At 31.0% G+C, this 23,451-nt stretch overlaps 3 protein-coding genes across 3 annotated transcripts; 1 reads left to right on the forward strand and 2 right to left on the reverse strand.

The window, feature by feature from the left end:
• Positions 1–1,342: 1,342 nt before the first annotated feature.
• Positions 1,343–5,857, reverse strand: LOC145314892 (uncharacterized). The gene is made up of 11 exons (XM_080154968.1): positions 5,805–5,857; positions 5,299–5,619; positions 4,651–4,705; positions 4,165–4,307; positions 3,567–3,619; positions 3,089–3,200; positions 2,511–2,609; positions 2,091–2,171; positions 1,864–1,909; positions 1,684–1,771; positions 1,343–1,440 (listed from the first exon to the last, which is right to left on the reverse strand). The coding sequence occupies exons 2-11, from the start codon at positions 5,613–5,615 to the stop codon at positions 1,343–1,345; spliced, it is 1,092 nt and encodes a 363-aa protein (XP_080011094.1). The 5' UTR covers positions 5,616–5,619; positions 5,805–5,857.
• A 702-nt stretch (positions 5,858–6,559) lies between these two features.
• On the reverse strand, positions 6,560–9,334 carry LOC145314893 (uncharacterized). The gene is made up of 6 exons (XM_080154969.1): positions 9,249–9,334; positions 8,590–8,708; positions 8,314–8,364; positions 8,029–8,166; positions 7,141–7,238; positions 6,560–6,679 (listed from the first exon to the last, which is right to left on the reverse strand). The coding sequence occupies exons 1-6, from the start codon at positions 9,323–9,325 to the stop codon at positions 6,560–6,562; spliced, it is 603 nt and encodes a 200-aa protein (XP_080011095.1). The 5' UTR covers positions 9,326–9,334.
• Positions 9,335–11,391: 2,057 nt separating this feature from the next.
• On the forward strand, positions 11,392–22,303 carry Mks1 (Meckel syndrome, type 1). The gene is made up of 20 exons (XM_080154069.1): positions 11,392–11,489; positions 11,937–12,013; positions 12,586–12,633; positions 12,901–13,043; positions 14,002–14,129; positions 14,967–15,080; positions 15,880–15,997; positions 16,194–16,263; positions 16,341–16,389; positions 16,562–16,613; positions 16,917–17,000; positions 17,317–17,443; positions 17,754–17,863; positions 18,242–18,319; positions 18,496–18,581; positions 19,883–19,998; positions 20,460–20,563; positions 20,804–20,841; positions 21,096–21,169; positions 22,169–22,303. The coding sequence occupies exons 1-20, from the start codon at positions 11,401–11,403 to the stop codon at positions 22,207–22,209; spliced, it is 1,746 nt and encodes a 581-aa protein (XP_080010195.1). The 5' UTR covers positions 11,392–11,400; the 3' UTR covers positions 22,210–22,303.
• The last annotated feature ends 1,148 nt before the right edge of the window (positions 22,304–23,451 follow it).

Here is a 23,451-nt window from a genome sequence, read left to right on the forward strand (position 1 = left end):
TTTTAAGCCAGCTGCGAGTTTTTATTTATTAGATAACATGAAAACTTGGTGTAACATCCAAGAAATAATATATCCATTGCTGGTTCTTTCATGAAAATATGAAAAAGTTTTCAAATAAAAATATAGTTTAAGATTTAATTTAATCATTTTTGTTATAGTAAATATGACATTTAAAATAGATTATCCTAAGATTAAAATAATGATATTTTACAAGCATAAGAATGCTTAATAGGTCATTATGACTTGTGAAAAGAGAGAAGATAAGATTAGGTTAATTTCGTATTTAGATTAATGAAATAACATGGAAAGGTTTCGTGAATTTTTTTATTTGACTAGAATGAATAAAACTATCACAGTAAAATACATCAAACATAAAACATAACAAGAGTACATTATATAATGCATTTTAGAACAAATAATTTTGCCTTTTAAAATGAGACAAAAAAACGATTGTTTATTCATAATGAAAGGTAGAACAATATCTGTCCGTTTGCTGCTTAAGATTTGAGTAAACCGCTGAACCGATTAGGCTGAATATTATATGGACAAAAACAATTGTTTAAGTTTTTAAATTTTTTGGTGGGGGGGGGGGGGGTTGGACAAATTCTTTTTTTACAGAAATATTATTTACGCCTTAATTTCATTTAGCAATTAATTTATCAATCTCAACTTAATCAGAATTATAATAATTTTGAAGAAACGGACTTTCACTAAAGTCCACAGATTTGGAATATATTTTAGAAACAAATAACTTAAATCCAGGCTTATTGTGATAGAATAAATTTCTAACACAGTTGGTATTAACACAATGTTCCACTTGGCAGAATTGTTCTTCCAATGATTGCTAGCTGTTGAATACTGTCTTGTAGGATTCTTTCAGAAAAGTTATATAGTTTTCTAAAATTTTCATTGATGTCAAATTTATTAGTTTTAATGAAGGAATTATTATTTTAGAATAAGTTGTAAGCTGAACATTTGGGATTTATCTAAACTTAAGATTTTCTAAATTAAAACACACAAGTAAAACCCAGCATTACTTTGAATGAGGGAAGCTAAGACTAGGGTCAAAAAAAAGTTTTTAGTTTCGTAATTGATTCTTTTCTAAGTTTTAATAGGATTGAAAATTGGTAATACAGGGACAAGGAACCAGGATTCTTACAAAAAACTCTAAGTGAAAATTAAAACAACCCACTTCTTTCTCCCCTTCCTCCTCCTTCTTACCCACTTCTCTTTAGTAACAAAAGTTTTACGCACCTAAAATATCCAAATTTGCTGAATCGTGGTCCCTGGCTTTATTAAACAACCAAAAAAATACATCTTAGAAGCTTTGCTTAGAAAAGAATTATAATTTTGACACTTTTCCTAGTGTTTTGTTAGTTTCTTCTCCTTGTTTAAGTTGAGTTTTAAGTAATTCTATTTCAGCTTTTAACATCTCAAAGTCTAAAAAAAAATAGCTTAAATATAGATATGCTTTTTTTATGTTTTTAAAATGTAATCCAAATATTTCCTGTTAAATTTACATATAGATAATTAGGATAAAAATTGGATAAAGCAGCAAACATATAGTTTTTTTTATCTTGAATTTAAAATTGGAATCTTTACTTGTTATCAATAATTAAGATGATTTATTGATTTCTTATTACCCAAGCTTTAAAACGGGGTTCTAAAACATATGTTACTAACCTGTAGAATCAACTCGGTTACTTTGATCAAGCTTCTTTTCTCTCTTGGTATTTTGAATACTTTCAAGCTTATGCTTTAACTTCTCTTCCTAATTGTTTAAAATCGTATTATGTCTTATTTTATTTTAGAGTATTTTTGATAATTTTTTTATTAAATCAAAAAGTTTAATAATATATTTACCCTCTCTCTATATTTTTCTTCAATTCTCATCTTTGCCTCTTGTGCTCTAAAAATATGATGTTTCATTAATGCAGTAAAAAGTCTCAAATTGATCGCAATTTATTACCAAACAGCATTGATAATGCTGCATTTCTAGACTATATTATAAACTAGAAATGAAAATATTAATCCTTTTTAAATATTTCATTATCCTATAATTATATTCTTAAGTAACTTATTTGCCCTACCTGGTGTCTGTAGGTTCCTGGAGCATTTGGGCTTTGGCTGTATTCACATCTATTGTACTCTTCAAATCTCGTATTTCTCGTCTAAAAGAATTTAGAAAAAGCTAATGTTAAAGTTTTCTTGTTTTGGGAAGGATACAGGTTTGGGGTCCATTTCTTGTCGAGAAAATGAATAAAAACTTTGTAAATGACTGGTGCGTTATATAATTAAAATTAATGGACATTAATGTGATATTGGAAACCTTCAGACAAAGGTCTGAAAATCAAGGGAATGGAGGCATGAGGCATCAAACATGATTTTTTTTGTAAATTTTTCTCTTTAGGTTTTAATTAACATAAAAATCATATCAGCTTAATGAAATTAATTGGATTTGTGATACAAGTCAAATGCTTTGGAAAAGTCAAACAAGCACTGATTAATACCTTAATTCTTGAATGATTAGATCAGCAAATACATCATGATTGTCAACACATTTATTCTCCTGTTCAACCTTATTAATACTAGCTTGAGTTTCTTTATCACTAAAAATTATTATATTAATTATTATCAAAAGCATATGGGTAATTAATTTCCATATGTAGGGCACTCATACATTGCATTGTAAGAGAAAAATATACAAAGTAGTTAAGAATATATCAAATACGGAAACAGCTCTTAGTGTTTGATAAAAAATTACGTCATAAAATACAAATGACCATTGATAGGCCAATATACATTTTATCGATGGTCAATTAAAATGTATATTGGCTTATCACTGGTTATTTGTATTGTATGACGTCATTTTTGTTAGGTTTTAAAAGCTGCTTCTGAAATATGTTATGTAGGTACATACATGACAGATTAAAAAGTTGAAAAATAAAACTTTGCTGGTCGGATTGAGAGACGTACAAACCTAGCCTAATTATCTAAGTATAAAGTAACTGCGCTATTAATAGAAACATTCAATAAATCTCTCTCTCTCTCTTTCTGTATGTGTGTGTGTGTATGAACCTGTTAATACCTGACATCTCTACAAGGAATTCTGTCTAAATCTTGGGAAATGGAGCCAAATCTTGGAGGTCGTCTTCTTGCTCCATTATCATTTATATCATCTATCTCAGGTTGTCTCCCATCTAAAAATGCAGTTTAATAAAATTTCAGGTAAAAAATAAAATTTGAATTAATTTAGACTTTTCCCTTTGAAAACATGTTTTAACATTATCAAGGACTTTTATAATAAATTACATAGTAGAATCTTATAATTTTCGATGAATTGACATAGAAATTGGTGCGGTTTGGTCAAATTACTAACAAACAATATTATATAGTTTTGTACATAAGCTACCTAAATGGGGTGGGGTTGTCAACAATAAACCACCTTGAAATTTAAATTGGGAGTGACTTTCCTTTCTTTTTGTCATCCGATCAAGAATTACCTACCCCTGTCAAAAGCATGGTTTTATATGTAATTTTTAAAAATTTGTTTTGGATAATCTTACCCTTGGCATCAATATTAATTACATTAGCTCTGTCATTATCCTCATTTATGTTTCTATTATCATCAGAACTTTGTATTGTGTATCTTTGTATTTCTTGTGCATATTCCACTTGAACACCTACATAATCGATACCTGTGAAATTTTCCTCATAAATAAGCAAATCCTTTTTATAAAAATTGGCAACATATCACTTAAAATCTCTTTTCTTAACTTAAATAGTTGATATTAACTGTACGGGTTAGGCATGAAAGATGTATCCCCTCCCCCCTTGTATTCAACTTCTTCTCAAAAGGGGGAGAGTGGAGGTTCTCTGCTCGTTAGGCACTTTGAGGGAAAGTACAACCTATGTCCTATATATATAGAACATAATAATATCAAACATCAGATATAGAAAAAGAAGCTACATATTAAATGGATACTCTTAGATATTACACAGTTTGGTGAAAACTCAAACCTGCCAATCCTTAATTTAAACTAGGTTCACATGTCCCCTCCCTGCTTAACTATTACCTAATATAAAATTTTTAGACTTATCATAAAAATTCTTTGTAATTTCTAAGAATATTTGACTGGCATCCCTATTTCTTGAAGGCTATACTGTCTGGAAGGAAGACTGTTGTGTCTGTCCAGCTGTATGCCAACTTCTCTCAGGCTGTTGTGTCTGTCCAGCTGTATGCCAACTTCTCTCAGGCTGTTTTCAAGTACTTGTTGACCAATTTCACTTTCCAGTGTATCTTCTCTCTAAACAAATATATATTAGAAACTTTATTTGGTGATAATATTGACATTTATTGCCTCTAACATTTCCACCAGTAAAGAATTATTATTTTTAAGAAACATATGAACAATAACATCATACTTTTCTGTATAAAGTAAAATCATCAACAAATAAGATATTTCAAAATTTTAAATTTAATTGCAGAAAAGTCAGTAAAAATTTTTTTAAACTAAAAAAATCACGATTACATCAGCAACCTCGAACACATATAAATCAAATAAGTCTATGCCACAGTCACACTCACCTCCTTATTATTGATAGCATCAGATAGATTGATCTTAAAAATCCTTTAACCAAAAAAATGACCTGAGATGAAGTTTTTGATTTCTGTTTCTTCAATTTTGACTTATTCAATTTATCCCTGGAAAAAAATAGTTTATTTAAAAACTAATTCATTATTATTAGAGAATAAGATTAAGTATTTTAGTTTAGATTATTACAACATGTATTTTACCTTATTTGTTTGTTTTCAAAACTTATTTTGTTCCTATCTTCAATAATTTGAAGATTTTCTTGGTGAACCTTTTCCTTTTCTGATAGTATTTTTAAATATTCTTCTTTCAATGCAATTAATTCGTTTTTTAGCTCTTTTTCTCGTTTTCTTCTAAATAAGATAAAGAATCATTGATTATCATCAAAAAATTTGTATTATTAAAAAAATATTTATATATGATATGTCCATTTCTTTAATTAATTTCAGAATTATCATTTAAAAGCTTCGCAAAGGAGCTGGTAAAAGCGTCTACTAAAAAAGGGAACAAATTAGAAAAACTTTTGACCGAAGTGTCCCGATTAACGTCATATTTCCTACTAATATGACGTCGATCGTTATAGTTTGGCCAAACGTTTAGGAAACATTTTTACCACCTTCCTTATAATGTCTGTGTTTCACAGACCAAAAAGCAACTTATACATATATTTACCTTAAACAGGAACTTTACTCATAAAACATACCTTGAGCTATCTTCAGATGATTTCTTTTTGCTTAACCTTCTTTCTTTCTTCAGCGCTTTCTTTCTATCAATTTGTTCTTGTTTCGACAGAAAACTGTCCATGCCGTCCAGAGTATCAAGAGAAGGATCTCCAGGCTCGTCAACTATGCTAGGATTTTCATGGTTATCAATATTCATGGCAGCTTTATCATTATTTTCATTAGTAGCCTCATTTGGATTATCAATAGTATTTTCTCTGGTTATGTGTGCAGTTCTTTCTATTTTTCTTCTAGATTTCTTTTCTGTTTTGGTTTCGGATACTTCTACTGAGATTTGCATTTGACTGAAACAAAACATTCAATTTAAAATATATAGCATCTAATAATTTTCAAATTTTTTTTGTTAGGTAACGATTTTTCCTTTTTACATTTTGATGGGTTTAAAATTGAATCAATTAGATTACTGGATTTCTTTTCAGGGTTTATTATTTCTAGAGCTTTTAATCTACAAACTTCTTTTTTTAAATACCTTTTTTGTTGGATGAGTTTTTCAATGCTTTTTCCATCAAATTTCTTTTGGCTTCCACTTAACAAAAATTTTATTAATATGACATTAAGTTACATGTTAAGTATTAATGATATGTCTACCATTCTAGTAAAGCTTCGTGTGAGATACAGGCAAGTTTTAGACTATTTTTTGGAAGGGGACAAATTATCTTTGTAACTAAGTTTTACAAAAAAAAACTGCAATAAACCTAAAATACATTTCAGCTAAATCTTGCAGAACTTTCTCTTTATATTCTTTCTCCAAGTTAGAATATTCATTCTGCAAACTTCTTATCTTTTCTTTCTTACTCTTTGACAAATTCTTTCAAATAAAGATAATTTGAACAACTTTTTAAAACATTGCATGACACATAGTTTTAAAGAAAGTTTAATCTATTTATAAAAATATCTAAAAATATTTTTTTAAAGTTAATCATTACATTTTTCAATTAAAATATATTATCATGCAAAAGACACAAATTAAAAAGCAGCATACAGTGTCTCAAAAAAAGCGTGCAAATGTTACATCTCTTGGCAGAACTATTACGATCGACGTCATATTCATGACGTCAATCATAATAGTTCTGCCAAACGTTGGAACATTTGTTTACTTTTTTAAAGACACTATAAGCTTCTTCCAAATCAGATACACTATTGGATAGTCTGTTCATTACTAAGGTTTTAGGGTAAAATGTCAATTTTATTGAAGTTTTAATTAAAACAATGTTAAAAATATCTTTATCCCTGGTCAGATTTTAGTGGGAATTTCTTCTGTATTTGGCTGTCATCAATGAAAGATTTGAGATCACTGGCCCAGGTATTATCACTCACTGATTTGTCGTCTTCATAACTCTGGATCTGAGAAGGAAAAATTGTAAATGGAAAATATTTTATATATTAGTTGAATGTAAGACCAAGAAATCTTAAACCTAATTACCTTACAATATTAATTTTTTAAATAAGATTTACCTAGCATTTTTTTTATCTCCCATCATTAAAAAGGTGAAATTCTTTATTGATAAGTGAAAATGATAGAAAGATATTTTTGTGTCAATTGATACATTGTACTTTAATTAAGAGTATATTATTTAATTAACTTAATGTATCAATTGCAGCTGCTTAAAAGCCAAACATGAGCCGTCAATTAAAACTTTATTGAATAGACTTTTGCCTTGTTAGAAAAAGGATTTGATATCTAGATGATTTTAGTGTTATTAAATGTGAAATATAGACTTACAAGTGTCATTTGCCTGCCTGACTGCCGAGCCCCTATTGTATAATATTTGAAATTATAAATATTTTTAAAGAACAAAGATTACCTTACTAGCTTTCTGGGTTGGTTTGATAGGAGTGCTTGTTGTAAATTTTGTATACACATTTTCATACATCATAGAGTCGTCTAATATTCTATCTATGTCTAAAAATAGTAACAGGATCTATGAGTGTGTCTGTCTTTGTGTACCGAAAAGAACCTCTGTAACCGATGAACCGATATGATTATCCTTCCCATAGGTTTTGGAAAGTATTGTAACTTTTTTAAGGTGGGTACCACAACGCTCACAAGATTAATTGCCGTTAGATAAAATGATCACCACAAAATTTTGTTTACTTTTTCTTCTAAACAAAAAATTAAAGAGATGGGGGTCCACTTCATCCCCTCGAGGGACCCTTGATGCCTATAATATATACACTAGGGTGGTTTTACAGAAAGTTAAAATTTGGAATCAAATCCATACTTTTTAGACTGACGTTAATTTCATTTGATAGGTGAAACCGTGAAACATATTAAATTTTTACAGGAAAGTCACACACAAAAATTCCAATATTGAAATATTTATAAAATGTGTAAATATTTGCTTTTTGGATTTTTTGTAAAATCTATAAAAATAAATTAGGGGAATAAAAAAAACATATTATATAAGCAATAAATAAATCGATAATCATGTCTACAATTGTTGATTAGAACAAAACATATGGACTATTGACTTTAGTTAGAAATTTATACAAAATTCTAGTCATTTTGTTTGTTTATGTTTAATATACTAAGTTTGAGATTTAATTGTTTTTTTTACTAACACATAATTATACAACGCTTTACTTTTTTGTCATTTATTAAAACTTATTTTCTACATATTTTCAATGTTTCTTTAAAGTTTTTTTGCCAATGGATGATTATTTGTTCTGTTTTTTTTATGAAGCATTTTTACCTAAAGCAGTTTTTGAGCAGCACACGGAGCAGAAAGCATTAGGATCTGGAGCCCCGCAGGATCCAGGTTTCTCTGTGGATTCTGGAAAACCTGGATTTAACTTCCCGCCAGGATTCCACGCGTCTTTTCGGGGTATTTCTGGAATAAACTTTTTAAATAAAAATATTTTCTCTCTTTCTATAGCTGCATGATTCATAAATCGTTTTATTCTATTAAAAAGTGATTTTTACATTGTATACTAATATTATCGAATTCATCCAATCAAATACATAAATAATTAATTACCTCTGTAACCAAGTTTATATTTTGGATTTAATCTAAATGTCCAAGAAATATCTATTTAAAAAATGTTCATAAATTCGCTAAAATTAATAAAATATGTACAAGACCTCAATTGAATATTAATAATTATATATTCTTTTTTGTTTGATTTTATTTCCTTTTTCCAATTTATAACTAATTTGTTTAAATTTGAAATTACTTTTGTTTATTATCTTCAAATATTAGGTTAAAAATTGTTAAGCTTTGCGCTATTCAATTTACGGGTTTTTATGAACAGACCTAGAGGATTTTGTTTCTTTGGTTCAGGTTTTCTGATGACGGTAGTTGGCTGTTTTGTGTCCGCACTTTTAGCTCTGACTCGAGAATTTATTTGCTTTTTTGGTTGCCGACTTTGTAACCTAAAGATTGTTAATTTTTAATCTTTGCACTTCCACTCTATATGTTGGAAGTTGTATATCAGTCTGTCGGTTGGTCTTCATTGCTTTTAATTTCTGTTTGACTACACCCAGACTTACATATTTTTTCTTTTGTTTCACAGTCTCATTTTGCATATCACAAACTTTTCTTTTATGATTTTATACTGTGTTGATGCGCTTTTTTTATGCATAATTGTCCTTGTATTCCATAATAATCATCAATTATATAACAAAAAAATTTTTTAGTAACACTGCCATTGTTATCTTGATATAAAAGTAACAGGATGTCAGTCTGTGTGTCTGTCTGTAGCTTAAGATCTCACTAACCGCTGAACCGATGTGGTTTTCCTTTAAAGTAGAGCTTCTTTTAGGGAAAGGTTACGTTTATAACCATTTTCGGGGAGTGTACCAACCCAAAGGGTTATAATTCCTGTACCCTCTTCCCCCCCTACACAAAAAAAAACACTTACCTATAAACTATAATCAAAAGTGGAGGATTGGCTAAAATGTTTAATGATTTACCTTGGTCTAGATGGAATAACTGGCCTTGCACCTTTGGTTATCTTTTTACTTGTTATACTGCTACTCTCTACTGTCATATTTATTAAATTTCTGTCAAAATATTTTATTCAAATAATTTACTTAAATTAATCAAGAAATTAATATATCCTTATATAAAAGTAATAGAATGTCTATGTGTCTGTCTGTATCTAGGATTCTTGCTAACCGCTTAGCCGATATGTTTCTCCTTTACAATGAAGGTTTACAATAAAGGGGTCCAAAGAAGTTTTTTAGGATACCACCACTCTCCCAAAAGAAATTAGACCTAAAACAAAATTTACCCCCCTCCCCCCTCCATTATATTTGTTCTTTTTAAAACTAAAATTAAAAGTGGGGGGTCGTTATTCTCCCCTCCTTCCTTCCTCTTAGTGCCTCTAGATGTCTCTAGGGGCGTAGTTGTTAGCATGAAATAAGGTAAGAATATCATTGAACAGAAAACTATTAAGAATGTAGATATTTAACCAATACCGGTACACGAGTTACTACACTTTAAATCGTAAAATAGAAAGCTCTAACCACACGTAAAATATTCATATTATATTAACCTACATGCTATTAATAGAAAGTAACGTTAACTTTAGGTTTATATATATATACGCTCTAGTTTGAAATGGTTTACAGACTATTTAAGTAAATTGGTGTAGGGAATAATACCTGCTTTCAAAAGTACTTGCCACTAAGGATAGAGATAGTGCATCTGCAGAAAAAAAATATTTTTACTCAAAGTGTAGTATTGACATAAGTATCAGATACTTTCACTCAAACATTTTTAGACCACAGAATTCCCTTATTGTTTTAATTTATGAAGAAAATAAATATTAACGTCCAACCAAAAGAACTCTAACCCTTCCAAGCCTTATACCACCGTAGTAAAATTGCCCTTTATTTAACCTAACCGTACCAAAAATAGTCATCTAACATAGGTTTTTTTTTCAAGAATAAAAATCATTTGCAAATAAAACCACCAATGACCCAGGTAGGAGGAAAAAAAATGTTTTTTTGAAATTATAAAAAAGATAAAGAATAAGGTACAGTACAATCTTTTAATTCACACAAATATTGACATGATTTGAATGAAAGTCAGAGGCAAAATAAATTTTCTTCGGGTAAAATATTCCTATCCTAGCTGGTTACAGGGTTCTTTAACATAAAAATAAAAATCAACAACAAAAACTTACTAAAATCTTATTCTGACTTTGCAATCAGAATTGTTCAAGATTCACAATTCTTTTCAATTTCAATTCTAAGAGGGAGGTTGTGGGTTGACACCACCATACAACGCCACTGTAAACAACATTTTCACAGAAGTTTAAAAATATATTTTTTAAAATCGTTTTTGCATATTTTTAATCATTTAACCTTTTTGTACATACACTTAGTCAACTAGACAGACTAATAACTTGGTTTCATGACTAATAGAAAGCCATAATACAATAAAGATAATAAAGTACTCTACTATAATACACAATATTAAGGTAGAAAATACTCAACCAAAAAAGGAAAGCAGGAACTTAAGGTATTAACTGCATTTTTGTTTTTATTTATACTATCAAATCAATTTCCTTGTTTAGTTAAATAATTTGCCAGTCTTTGAAAATCAAGGCTAACCCAAATATTGTAAACTGTTATTAGTTAGATTATGTAATACAGAAATCGATATATTATTACTTGGATGTTGCACTAAATTTTCACGAACTCTAATAAAGTGATACTCCCATCTGGCTAAAATATCGATACCTCTATTCAACTCCTTTAATCAATCCCGTCCCCTCCTACTGGATAAACGATCTGGCCAATAAATGATATCCGTGTTACTAACCTAAATTGATGAAAAATTTTTCATGTAAATATATTCACGTATATTATATATCCATTGATACATAAGAATTGAAATTACTTTTAAGGTTCTCTATTTTATGTAAGCTTCACATAGGTTCTGTGATGGTTTTAGGTTATTTCATTTTCAGATTTAAGTTTTGGGATGGTTTTAAGCCATGTTTCTAGACCCTATGAATACAGAGCCGCTATATAATAGGGGTGCAGCCGCTAATAAATTACAAAAGGTTAGATAGTGTTTTTGGATTTGTACAAAGCATTTGATTTCAGAGAGTGAATGATGGCGTTTGAGACGTTACTACGAGAATTAGATACAACAGGAGCTATAGAGGATACTACAGAGACGCACGGAGCAGGGATATACAGGTGGTTACCAGGGATCTAAAGGGATAAGACAATGAGCGATAATTATTGATTTACATCCCCAATAATTATAAACAAAATTACCCCTTCTGTGTTTACAATTAATGGTTGAAAAGTTTTGACATTCCACTTAATGAATCAACAAATAAAAATTCAAAAAAAAGTCCCTAAAGTTTTTAAGCTAACAAGTACGAAAACGTTAGGTATTATAAAACTTTGGGGACAAGTGTAATAAACAGCCTAGTGTCCCCCCCCCCCCTCCCTTGGTGATTACAGCTTTGCTTCAAAGGAATATCATCGTTTGTTTATCGATACGACTTTGGCCAATTTTCCGTCAATAAATTTTTTTAAATTGTATTATTTAAATTGCTCATGACGATCAGATCAGAGCATGTTCATTGTTCATTTTGTCTAAAACATGATCATTGTAGGAAAACTTTTGATTTTTAGATGTCGAGATAATATAGCCAACCTTCGGTTTACTGTGAAAATAAAAGAGGTTCTTACAAATGAAGGCGGCGCAACAGGTATTCTTTCAAATCAATAATAAACTTTTTGAAACAGCGTATACAGGCCAGTATACATAGTAATTAAACAATGGTAAAATTGTATACTTGGTCATTTGCATTGTATGACGTCATTTTTATTTGACACTATACGCTGTTTCCAACTATTTTTACAATACAAAAATACAAATTTTGTCATTTTGACTTGACTACAGAGTTTAACTACGTGTTTCAGCCATAATACATTTTTATTCAGTGATTCCTTTTTGGCTTAAAAAACCTATTTAGAAATTTCAAAAGTTCTTTTGATAGTATCTAACGAAAATATTTTGTGTCTCTTTTTCAATTCTAGTTGCTTCGCACCTACAATTTAGGGGGAGGGAGAGAAAACATAAAACCACCGCCTGACTTTGATTTTGAAAAAGCCTAAATCAACCCATTTGGTGAATAAAGCATCTCTAAAACGAATACCTTAATTCAATTCAAAAGTTAGTGAAGTCATAACGGAAACATTAAAAAAATATCACTTTGTATGACAGGATATGATATTTCATTGTATGCTTTTGCTATTTTTGCTGATATTTGTGTTTTAGCTCACGGATCTGAGACAGCGAGTAGTGGAGATAGAGGCACATCGGCAGGTAGTGTCAATATTATCAAATCAAAGCTTTTCTATATCTAGGGTAGGTTTGTCCATCCGTCCATCGTATCGAAAATTTAGGCAAGTAAGAATTGTCTTATATAAAAACATTTATGTTTTAACTTTTTTATTGTGATATTTTTGTGATATAATTATTCTTTAAGTTGGCATGATGCCCGTTTTGAAATCCAGGTTTTAACAATTTTGGATATTGTCAACCTTTTCTTCAATTATTCTTCAAAGTAAATACAACTATAAACTTACTTAGGTGGGGGAAGTGGGGCAGTAGCTGGAGGGGAAAGGACAACTGGTGGACGGGGAGGGGGAACAGCTGAGAGTTCTAGCTTGACCCTAGGGCGGTCAACTGACCTTGCTGAAGAGGAAGAAGTCACTCTGTCCTGGCAACAGAAGGTTTATATCTATAATCTTTATTTAAACAGAATTTTTAAAAACTTCATATTTTCTTTGATAAGAAGATGAAAAATTTTATTCTTGAGGAAATATAGGATTAACAAGGATGACAACATCCATAAAAGCGAAGCACTGAAACAGTAGGACAAACGGACATTACCACTTGTATAGTATCTGAACTGAATAATCAGAATTTAAAAGTATAAGAGTCGAAGCAAAATTGTAAATAAATTTGTTGAAAAACTGCTTGAAGCAGGATAATGTTTATGGACATACTTACATTTTTGGACTTGATTATAGAGTTGCTTCGCTTATAATATTGTTCTTTGTTGTCCCAGGAATCAATATACCAAAAATCAGATCAAACGGATAATTAGAACACTTGAAAATTTGTTGTTAAAAAAGTAGAAAAATTAACATGTTTAAAATGGACGTACGGACATTCTAGTAATGATTATAGAGTTGCTACGCTTTCTAAATCGTACCCAACTACTACAGGAATAATCATGCAAAGTTTGAAATAGATAGGACAATTCTAACATGCCTAAATTAACGAATAAAAGCTCGGACGGACGTACGGACGGACGGACCGACCCTAATTATAGAAAAGCTTCGCTTTTAAAAATAGAAACTGAAAGGTATGACATTAAACAGTGATGTCAAGTATGACTTTTGGGCGTTTAGTTGGTTTCGCAAAAAAAGGAAAATGGTAACTTTACAAAGTGTCTCATAAATCGGCCACGTGACGTCATAAAAATGATGGAGATGAGAGGAGAAGTGAAAAAGATAACCCCTAAAAAAGAGATGGATAATCCCTCATTTCTATGACGACAAATGGATGATTTTAGAGACACTTTGTAAAGTTACGGAAAATGCAACACTATAGACGGGAATATAAAGAGTTAGATAATCAATTAGGAAGATAGTTGGTTAAAAATACATTTATTTTTTGGCTTAGGTCTTCAGTAAATCAGAATTCAGACGTTATTCCAACCTTCAAGAGGACAAAGTAGAAACTCCAATCCAAAAGAAATTTGTTTGTGATGCTAAGAGGTTGATGGAAAATGGTTTTATACCTAAAAACAGGTAAACATGTTTGAGCATTTTTTAGCAAGAAGACTTTATGATAATTAGGGTCCGATTGTCTTATTTTCTTTCTTCTAGGGGCAATGATTCTAAGTTGGAGGAATGAAACAGAAAATAACATAAAGACTTAAAATAACAAAGCCCAAAACCATTTTAGGACCTATGTAAAAATTTTCTTTTAGAGAACATAATCAGGTTATTAATTTGTGAGAGTGAGGATTATTTATGAAATCCATGCAGCAATTTTGATAATACAGAATTATTTAGAATTTAGAATGGATTTATTATTACTTGGATCTTACACCAGATTATCATGTATTCCAATAAAGTGAAACTTGTGGCTGGCTAAACATAACGAAACCCCACATCCAACCCCCTTAACCCCCATCCCCTCACCTTCTACTGGATGTACGAACTGACTCATAAGTGATGTCCTTAGCAACAAAATTGACGATAATTTTTCCCTTGTCATAATATCCACGCATATTCTACATCCATATTTAGAATATATACAGAGATAAAATGAGAGAGTGATGAAGAAGATATATTTTACCCGTGTACAACTGATGATAATATAATATTTAGAATATATACAGAGATAGAAGGAGAGAGTGATGAAGAAGATATATTTTACCCGTGTACTACTGATGATAATATAATAATATTTAGAATATATACAGAGATAGAAGGAGAGAGTGAAGAAGAAGATATATTTTACCCGTGTACTACTGATGATAATATAATAATATTTAGAATATATACAGAGATAGAAGGAGAGAGTGAAGAAGAAGATATATTTTACCCGTGTACAACTGATAATAATATAATAATATTTAGAATATATACAGAGATAGAAGGAGAGAGTGAAGAAGAAGATATATTTTACCCGTGTACAACTGATGACAATGAAAAACCTAATTCCTTGTCCCTGCTTGTTAATGAAGGACTCAGGTACGAAATCTATCCTATCTGCAAAATACCCTCTAGCATCGTCATTTACACCAATTGATTCATGATCGTCAAATGATGCAAAAATTAAAATTACCAAAAGTCTCAATTATCCATGAAATTAAGACTGAAGAAAGTCATATTAGCCACATATAGCAATCAAATAAAAAGATATATTGGAATGCAATTCATACTGTTCCCAAAAGATTAATATTTTCTTTTATTTTTTCCCATACTAAAATATTAAAGAGAAAATTATTTTAATTTTTTTTTTAATCCATATATCAGGTGATCTGTTATAACTACCATAGACGTCCAAGGGGGGGGGTAATGGGGCGATTACCCCCCCCCAAACGAATTTTTTTTTATTTTACCCCCCCCCCTATTTAAAATTTACCCCTACCCAGGGGGTGCCGTAGGCACCCCCAACCATTAAATACCCCCCCCAAAATAAAAAATTTCTAACAAAAAAAATTTTTGCGCGCTTCGCGCGCATTTTTAATACTAAATTTTTAATAAAATTTAAATTACCCCCCCAAAAAATTTTACCCCGGGGGTAAATTTTGGGGGGGTAAACAAATTTTACCCCTGCCAACAGATTTCAGGGGGGGTAATTACCCCCCCAAGAAAATTTTACCCCCGGGGTAAAAATTTTGGGGGGGGTAAAAAAAATTTGCGGCGCGCTTCGCGCGCCATTTTACCCCCCCCCCAAAACCGAATTACCCCCCCCTTAAAAAAATTTTACCCCCCCCAAAATAAAAAGCTTGGACGCCCCTGATAACTACTAATTGTATAATTTTAGGAGAAGGGTGGGGTTAGGCCAGACAGGTCCACCTCCAACCAGAAATATTGTGGATGAAGAACCAAGTCCTGATACTAAACTTAGGAACCATGTTCTACTTTCACATGCACAAACTATGGTAAATTTATTTGATCCTATAATATAAAGTGGTAAGATTCTTTTGTCTGCAGCTTAAGATCTCAAAAAACGATGGTATGAATATTTTGTACTTTTCAGGGAAGATTTTTAAATGTGAATGGATATGAAACGTGTAGATAACTAAAAAGACAACCGGTTTAACTTAAGAATTAATGTAATAATAATGTTCGATTTAGTACATAAAGCTGGAGACAGAGGGTGCCGCAGACGATATCGTCTTGTTCACTCTTTCCTATTCAAATCAAGGTATAAGTTATACTTATTTTTGATTATTTAAAATGTGTTGACGATGTGTCTTTAATACTTTGTATTACTTTTTTTAGGCGTCCTTACTGTGCAACCTGATTTTAATTGGACTTCAAGACCATACAGGTTTAGTTGTCTTTATAAATTTAGATATTACAAAACATTTCTAGCGCTTAATGAAAACGTAAAAGAATTAAATTGATAAAATTTAAGGATTTATTTCATGCATTTGAGTTTTTTTGTTATTAAATGTCTAAACTTTAATTGATTACTATGTATGTTGAATAATTTTATTTAGATTTGATGTAGATGGTATCGAATGGGAAGCTTCTATTCAACATGTTTCAAAGGTTTATTTATTATTAATTTAAATTTATTTTTGAAACAAGTATCAAAATAAATTGATTCGGATAGTTGATTAGATGAATGGATATATTATTACTTGGATCATATACAAGATTTTCATGATTTCTAATAAAGTGAAACTTGTAGAGGGCTAAAATAACGATTCCTGTCTTCCACCCCAACCCCTCCTACTGGACCAACGAACTTCATGTTATCAGTCTAAATTGACGACTATTTTTCCCCTGTCATAACAACCACGTATATTCGATCTACATTGATTATAGGATGAAAAGCATTATTTCTTGTAGACAATGAGCTACGAGAGTGAACTGGCAGAGAAACGAGTTATGACAGAGCTGTATGCCAGGCAGACACAAATTAGAAAATCTCAGGTAAAACAAAATTTAGTACTGAACACTATCAAAGGCTTTTTTTTTAAAAAAAATATGAAATTTTGAAATCTCAAATGTTTTACAGAACTGATTTTATGAATTTTTTTTAACACAAGTGCATTTGAAACTGGGAAAAACTTTGACACGTAAAGTTTTTATATGACTTTTGGAAGAAAATGTTAATTTTGGGGGGCAAAAACCATTAGAGAATAATTTCCTAACGTCTTATGGAGTTTCTACACGTTTTTTCATTCAGAAATTTTTCATGGGGCTAATCTTTTACATGATGTTATTTCTAAGGTGAATTAAATTTTAGGTTGGGGATGATTTTGAGATGCCTCCAGCGGGTCTGTTTAGAGTCCATCTGGATGCTCAGATAGATACGGCACAAAATTTTCAATACAGCCATCTTAGAATTAATTATATGCTAAAATTACCTACAGGTACATCTATTCTCAATGAAAAACTGTACAGAAAAGGAGGATCATGGATGGAAAGAACAAGGTTGCGGGTTTCGTCGTATTTTCACAGGAGTATATGATAGGTTATTTTAGGTTAGGTAAATGTTAATGATTGCCCCGCATATTTAGGAAATTAATTCCACAGGGGCTAGAAATAGGAGAAAGGCTACTGTAAAAATACGACGGAACTCACTATTTCTATGATCCTAAAATGATATAGCAAATTCAATTAACAGAATTTAGGTTTTTTTAAACTAGTTAATATATTGATATTACACTACAATCTTTGAAGGCTGGAGTAACGGAGATGGAAGTGAAATGTACGGAATAACCCAGCAGTGTACGGCAACTTGTTTGGATAATTCACAAGTTGATATAGCACATTTTGCACATCCATTAGAGGTAATGAGTTTAATGAAAAATGTAAATCTAAAATTTTGCAATAGACTAGAGGTAATTAGAGTAAAATATAGTATGAATTAAATATTTCTCTCTGAAATACTTGACATGAAAATAGCATTATATGTTCATTAAATAGAGGTAGTTAGAATTGCCAACATTGATTTTGATACAGGATCTTTGCGTATTCAATATAGGTATTTAGAAACATCGAGTCTCTGTATGTTTTTCCTTCAATAATATATCAGTTTTTCCTTATAAAAATGATAATAAATCTGGTATTGTATTTACTTAACATCCGATAAAAATAGTAAAATTTAACATAAATATCATTTAAACTACTCTTTTTTTCTGTATAATGTCATCCTTGTTTTATTACAGGCAGATCTATTCTACAATGTGAGCAGTTTAAAAGAGAAAGAAAATGACATCCCCCACTGGCCTGTTCTTTTAATGGAGGTAGAGACATTTTTTCATAGAGTAGCTACTCAACATCATATTTAAGGATTTATTGACACATACCTTAATTGCTATGCTAATTATTTCCAATATCGTTCTTGTTTATTATTATGTTACTAAAAATTCATAATCGACCTAAACACAAATATTGCTATGAATCAAAACTCTATTTTTAGGTTATTTCTGAAGATTATTGGGGAAGGATACGAGTTGAGGGGTATGGATCTGTACCATTACCCCCTACCCCTGGACATCATATCAGGTATATAGGTATATTGCCAGAAGAAAGGACATACAGTAACCACACACAGTATAATATAATAGTTTTTGATAATAATTTTTAATCAAAAATTTGACTATACCTTTCAGATAAAAAAAGTATCTGCAATTGATTTAAGTTGTCAAATGCTTTGTTGAAATCAAACTAAATTTTAAATTTAACCCTTAACAGTCGGGCCCCTTGCCGCACCTTAATCAGTCGGGGGGGGGAGGGGGGGGGGCGTTCAACGCCCCCCCTCATTATCTCAGTTCCTATTAGAGCTAGAGGGCTGAAATTTTTTGTGCAAGTTCCCTGTGTTATGGTGAATTTCCGACCTTAAGTAAGTCAAGGTCAATTTCCGCTTCCTTCACCCTTTTATTTAACAACCTTTGTTTTTAGGTCCTTTTTTACTTAAAAATTTCAAACGGCTGTAATTTTTTTATTTTTAAAGCTAGAAGAAAATTTTTTTTTGCAGAAAATGTTTATTTTATTTAAATTTTATATTTGAAATATCAAAACATAAGTTTCAGCGGCCGCAGCTGTACTTAGCAGCTGCCAGCCGCCGCAGTCGGCGTTCGGCGGGAAAAAGGCGGCGGATCTTTATGAAATTTTAATACATTATGTAGACATGTAAGAAAAGCTTAAGTTTAAAATTTGAAGTCTCTAAGTCAAAAATTGCGGCCACAGGAGCATTTTAAAGATTTCTGGAGACCTGGAGGATCAGGACCTGCAGGATCATACCTGGAACCTGAAATTGACTTGAACACCTGTATTTAATATGAGGATGTACTACTAGAGGATATTTTAGTATTTTGGTAAGATAAAATGCTTTGTTTAAATCAAAAACAAATTTTTGTTCTTTACCTGGATGACCCTGCCAGGTTTGCTGGCATCCTGTGCCCGCCAGGATGGAGATATTCAAAAAATTCCAACTCTCTGTTATGTGTCATACCCATACTTAAAAAGTCAAGCAGTTTGGGCTCTTTATCTTTCACACACAGAAAATGAGATAGAAAAAACCGGATGGGGAGGCGTTCAACGCCCCCCCCCCCCCCCGACCGTTAAGGGTTAATAAATGGAGTATTTCGTTTGTTTGTTGATTCTTTCTGGGCAGTTTAGGTTAATTTTTCTAGAAACTGGATAACTTTAAAGAATTAGTACCCCCCGTAAGTAATAGGCATTGAGAAAAAAAACTGTCTCACCCAACTACTTAATTTTAAATCAAAAATAAGGGAGGGAGGATTCAGTGCTCAACGGCCACTTTGAGGAAAAGAACCGAAAATTGACCATCTTTAACAATTCAGGAAAGTAACTACTTGGTTACCAGTGATAAGATCTCCTAGCTGGGAGATGCGCAGATATTTCATAGGTTCCTCACCAAAACAGGATATTATGGAACAATGTGCCAATAAATATGCAGGTAGGCTTTCTTTCTCAAGTTGTTGAGAGTCAGTGGGTACTTTCCCACAAATTGACTGTTGAGCAATGCAACTCTTATTTTTGAAAACCTTGAAAATAAAGGGAGGGGTTTGTTTTTTTACCTAACCCCTGCGTTGCTTATAAGTAACCAATACAGGCCAACTTGCCCAAATCAATTTTTAAAAAAAACGGAAAAAGTAATATGTTTTTTTTTTGTTTGTTCGTTTAATACCCTCACCCCCTACCCTGACCATGAAGGAACGTATTAAACAATATCTGAGGACTATATTGGCAACCTAAATTAACGCCGAAAATAATATCCTGTCATAATATCCACGTATTTTATATCCATTATTGAAACATGATTTTGATCTTCGTCGACATGTAATTTTATAAAACTTCCATAAAGTTTTTGATAAAAGTTTTTTATTAGATGATTTATACCCTTATATCATTGTTTAGATTCAACTGTATCTCGTCTTGGCCTGGAAACAAGAACAAGTGGAAGCATAACAGTCAAGTTTAACATCATACACCAAGCTAAAGCATTCATGCTCGTCAGTCAGGTTAGTCATATACATATTAACATTTCCAGTATGGCTTCAAACTTGATTATATCCACTGGGCCATACGGAGCCAACAAAACTAGAATTAATCTTATAATTTTTCATTTTACTACAATCATAAATTTGGCTCTACTATGTGATAAAATTTTCTAAATTAACCCTGTTTTATTGGACCTGAGGCCATCCGTGAAAAACACTTAATTTCTTTGCTGTTGTTGTTTAATAAATTTACCATTTTAGGAGGGCAAGAAGCTTGGTAGAACCGCTTTAATGGACAGGTAAAATGATCATTATCTATTTTCGTGAATAATCCTTTAAAGTTCTTATATTGTGTTTGTACTGTAGGATCTCGTAAACCACTATATAAATATGGTTCTCCAACTTTGGGGAGGTTAACACCAACCTTAAAAGTGAATCGTCTCTAACCTTTCCCCAGAAATTTTTTTATCGACCTCTCCTACCTGCTCTCCGAACGGCTTCTAATGGTGTATTCTGTGCTTTTGTATAATATCATTCTTGTTTTTAATTTTAGGCTTGGTACGGCCTCTCTGTTTTCAAGTGTAAATTCTGTTTTGGAAGCTTTCCAGAGAGCAAGAGACAAATTAGGTAATTATACAAACATCAATTACTAAGAACTAACTATTCATAAGTTGTAACATTTTATATGATATAACACTGCACTGTTTCATTCTGATAAAGAAACAAGGATGACAACATCTATAAAAGCGAAGCACTGAAACGGTAGGACAAACGGACACTAACATTTGTATAGTGTCAGAACTGAATAATCAGAATATAGATGTATAAGAGTCGAAGCAAAATTGTAAGTAAATTTGTTGAAAAATTGCTTGATACAGGATAATGTTTATGGACATACTTACATTTTTAGGACTTATTTATAGAGTTGCTTCGCTTATAACATTATACTTTGTTGTCCTGGGAATCAATATTATCAATCGAATAATTAGATCACATAAAAATTCGTTTAAAATGTTTAAAATGGACTTACGGAATTCTGGTAATGATTATAGAGTTGCTACGCTTTCTAAATCGTACCTAACTACTAAAGGAATCACCATGCAAAGTTTGAAATCAATAGGACAATTCTAACATGCCTAATTAACGAAAAAAGCTATCCGTTACGGACGGACGTACCAACCCTAATTATAGAAAAGCTTCGCTTTTAAAAATAAAAACTGTTTTAATTTGACAATTTTTATATCCAATAGTAGTGCAGCAAGCATAAGATCTGTTGTCGACATTTTGCACCTAAGGACAGAAATTGTATCAGAGAAAAATCTTTAAATAAAATTCAAGGGATGCGCCCTGGCCTTTTGGGGGTCTGTATTTGGAAAAAAATTGCTTAACTCCATCCCATGACTTAAATTTATAAATAAAACCTAAACCTAACTATATGAAGATTTCCTAAACGGGAGAATCAATCGGTTCAGTTGTTAAAGGTATTAACGGTTAAGAAGATATAAAAATAATAGGATAATTGAAATATAACAGTAGGCAAGTCTCAATTTAAATGACATATAATAGACATAGAGTTGCAGTGCTACTAGGAGTAAAAAAAACTTATTCAAGACCTTATTTTTTCAGCGAAAGTAACAGAAAACTATGGAGAACCAGTAAAATCATAAATGCCTTTATTTATTTATTCGTTTTTATTAATATTTTCGATCTATTTTCATTTTGTAATACCTTTGTTATAATAGAATAAACTATTGAAAGAAATTTGCTTTATAAGAATAGTTACCCAGGAATAAGGTATAACCAACAAGCAAAATAAATCTAAAATAATATTTGGGGGGCAAATGGAGAGGTCGTCAATTTTACGATGTGTTGCCCCCCAACGACAGCTGAAAAACACGTATAGGTTTCGTGATTTTCTTCCGAATTAATTTCATTATTGGTATGAGCTGATAGTTACCTATATAAAAAAAGGAAAACAATCTACATAAATGTGAAACTTATTAAAGTAGGGATCATAAAGGAAAAGACAAAATTAGGTTTTCTTTAGACTTAGTTCATTAGCTGAAAAGTTTAGACACTGTTAGTTTGAAACAACCAATCAAGGTTAATATAAGAGTTCCCAAAGTCAACGAATAAAAGAAAAGTTTATAAAACTTTCACATTCCATTGTAACGTATTAACAGACTAGAGCTCAGATTTTAACATTCTCAACTTTAGGTATCTCATCTCCATACACGAATGTATTTTTTCAAAATCTAATCTAAATAAAATATGATATGGTTGTAAATAACATAAATTTATTTATCTTTTGAAAGCGACACATATGATTATGAAGGAAAATTATTTAGGCCATTTTATTCATTTAAATGCGTGAAAAAAAGACGCAACTAAATGAAATTTTGAAAGAAAAAAATCTTCAAATATCTTAAACAACAATTTTTTCGAGCATTTAAAAAAAGTTAGGAATCTAAATTAATTTTATTTCATTAGAAATAAATAATATTAAATGAAACAAAATCAACTGAGATCCCCAACCAAGGGTATATAAAGGCACAATGTTATAATTTACATAAATTCTTTATATTTACACAAAATCAAAAAAATATAAATTTCTTTCGTACCGGACACACGCGTTAACTTTTTTGTATAAAGCTACGCGATAGGTAGGTACATCACAACGTAATGAGTGAGATATAATTATAGATTAAGATATATAAGTTTTCCGGAAGTTTAAAGTTAGGGGGAGATTTGAAATCTGCATCAATTTTTGAGGATTTTTTTATATAAAATTAGTTTTTTCTATAATTCTTTATCTAAAAGCGGAAATACAATTTAAGTTAATTAAATTTGGCATTTGTGATTGGTGGATTTAAAAAATCTGCGCTCTGATTGGATGGCGTACATCATTC

This window comes from Acartia tonsa, chromosome 3 (genome assembly GCF_053477335.1).
Source record: "Acartia tonsa isolate MP-2025a chromosome 3, ASM5347733v1, whole genome shotgun sequence".
Classification (NCBI taxonomy): domain Eukaryota; kingdom Metazoa; phylum Arthropoda; class Copepoda; order Calanoida; family Acartiidae; genus Acartia; species Acartia tonsa.

Bases quoted from the DNA above. Each gene is read 5' to 3' on its own strand.
- LOC145314892 (XM_080154968.1), bottom strand. From the start codon at position 5,615: ATGCAAATCTCAGTAGAAGTATCCGAAACCAAAACAGAAAAGAAATCT. The intron at 2,172-2,510 runs GTATTAATCAGT...AAATTCTTTTAG, and splicing joins CTAATCATTCAAGAATTAAG to ACGAGAAATACGAGATTTGA. The intron at 1,910-2,090 runs GTAGGGCAAATA...TCATATTTTTAG, and splicing joins CAGGAACCTACAGACACCAG to AGCACAAGAGGCAAAGATGA.
- LOC145314893 (XM_080154969.1), bottom strand. From the start codon at position 9,325: ATGACAGTAGAGAGTAGCAGTATAACAAGTAAAAAGATAACCAAAGGT. The intron at 8,365-8,589 runs GTCTGTTCATAA...TTTTTTAAATAG, and splicing joins AAAGAAACAAAATCCTCTAG to ATATTTCTTGGACATTTAGA. The intron at 8,167-8,313 runs GTAATTAATTAT...AGTTTATTCCAG, and splicing joins ATATAAACTTGGTTACAGAG to AAATACCCCGAAAAGACGCG.
- Mks1 (XM_080154069.1), top strand. From the start codon at position 11,401: ATGATGGCGTTTGAGACGTTACTACGAGAATTAGATACAACAGGAGCT. The intron at 14,130-14,966 runs GTAAACATGTTT...AATAATATTTAG, and splicing joins GGTTTTATACCTAAAAACAG to AATATATACAGAGATAGAAG. The intron at 15,998-16,193 runs GTAAATTTATTT...TGTTCGATTTAG, and splicing joins TTTCACATGCACAAACTATG to TACATAAAGCTGGAGACAGA.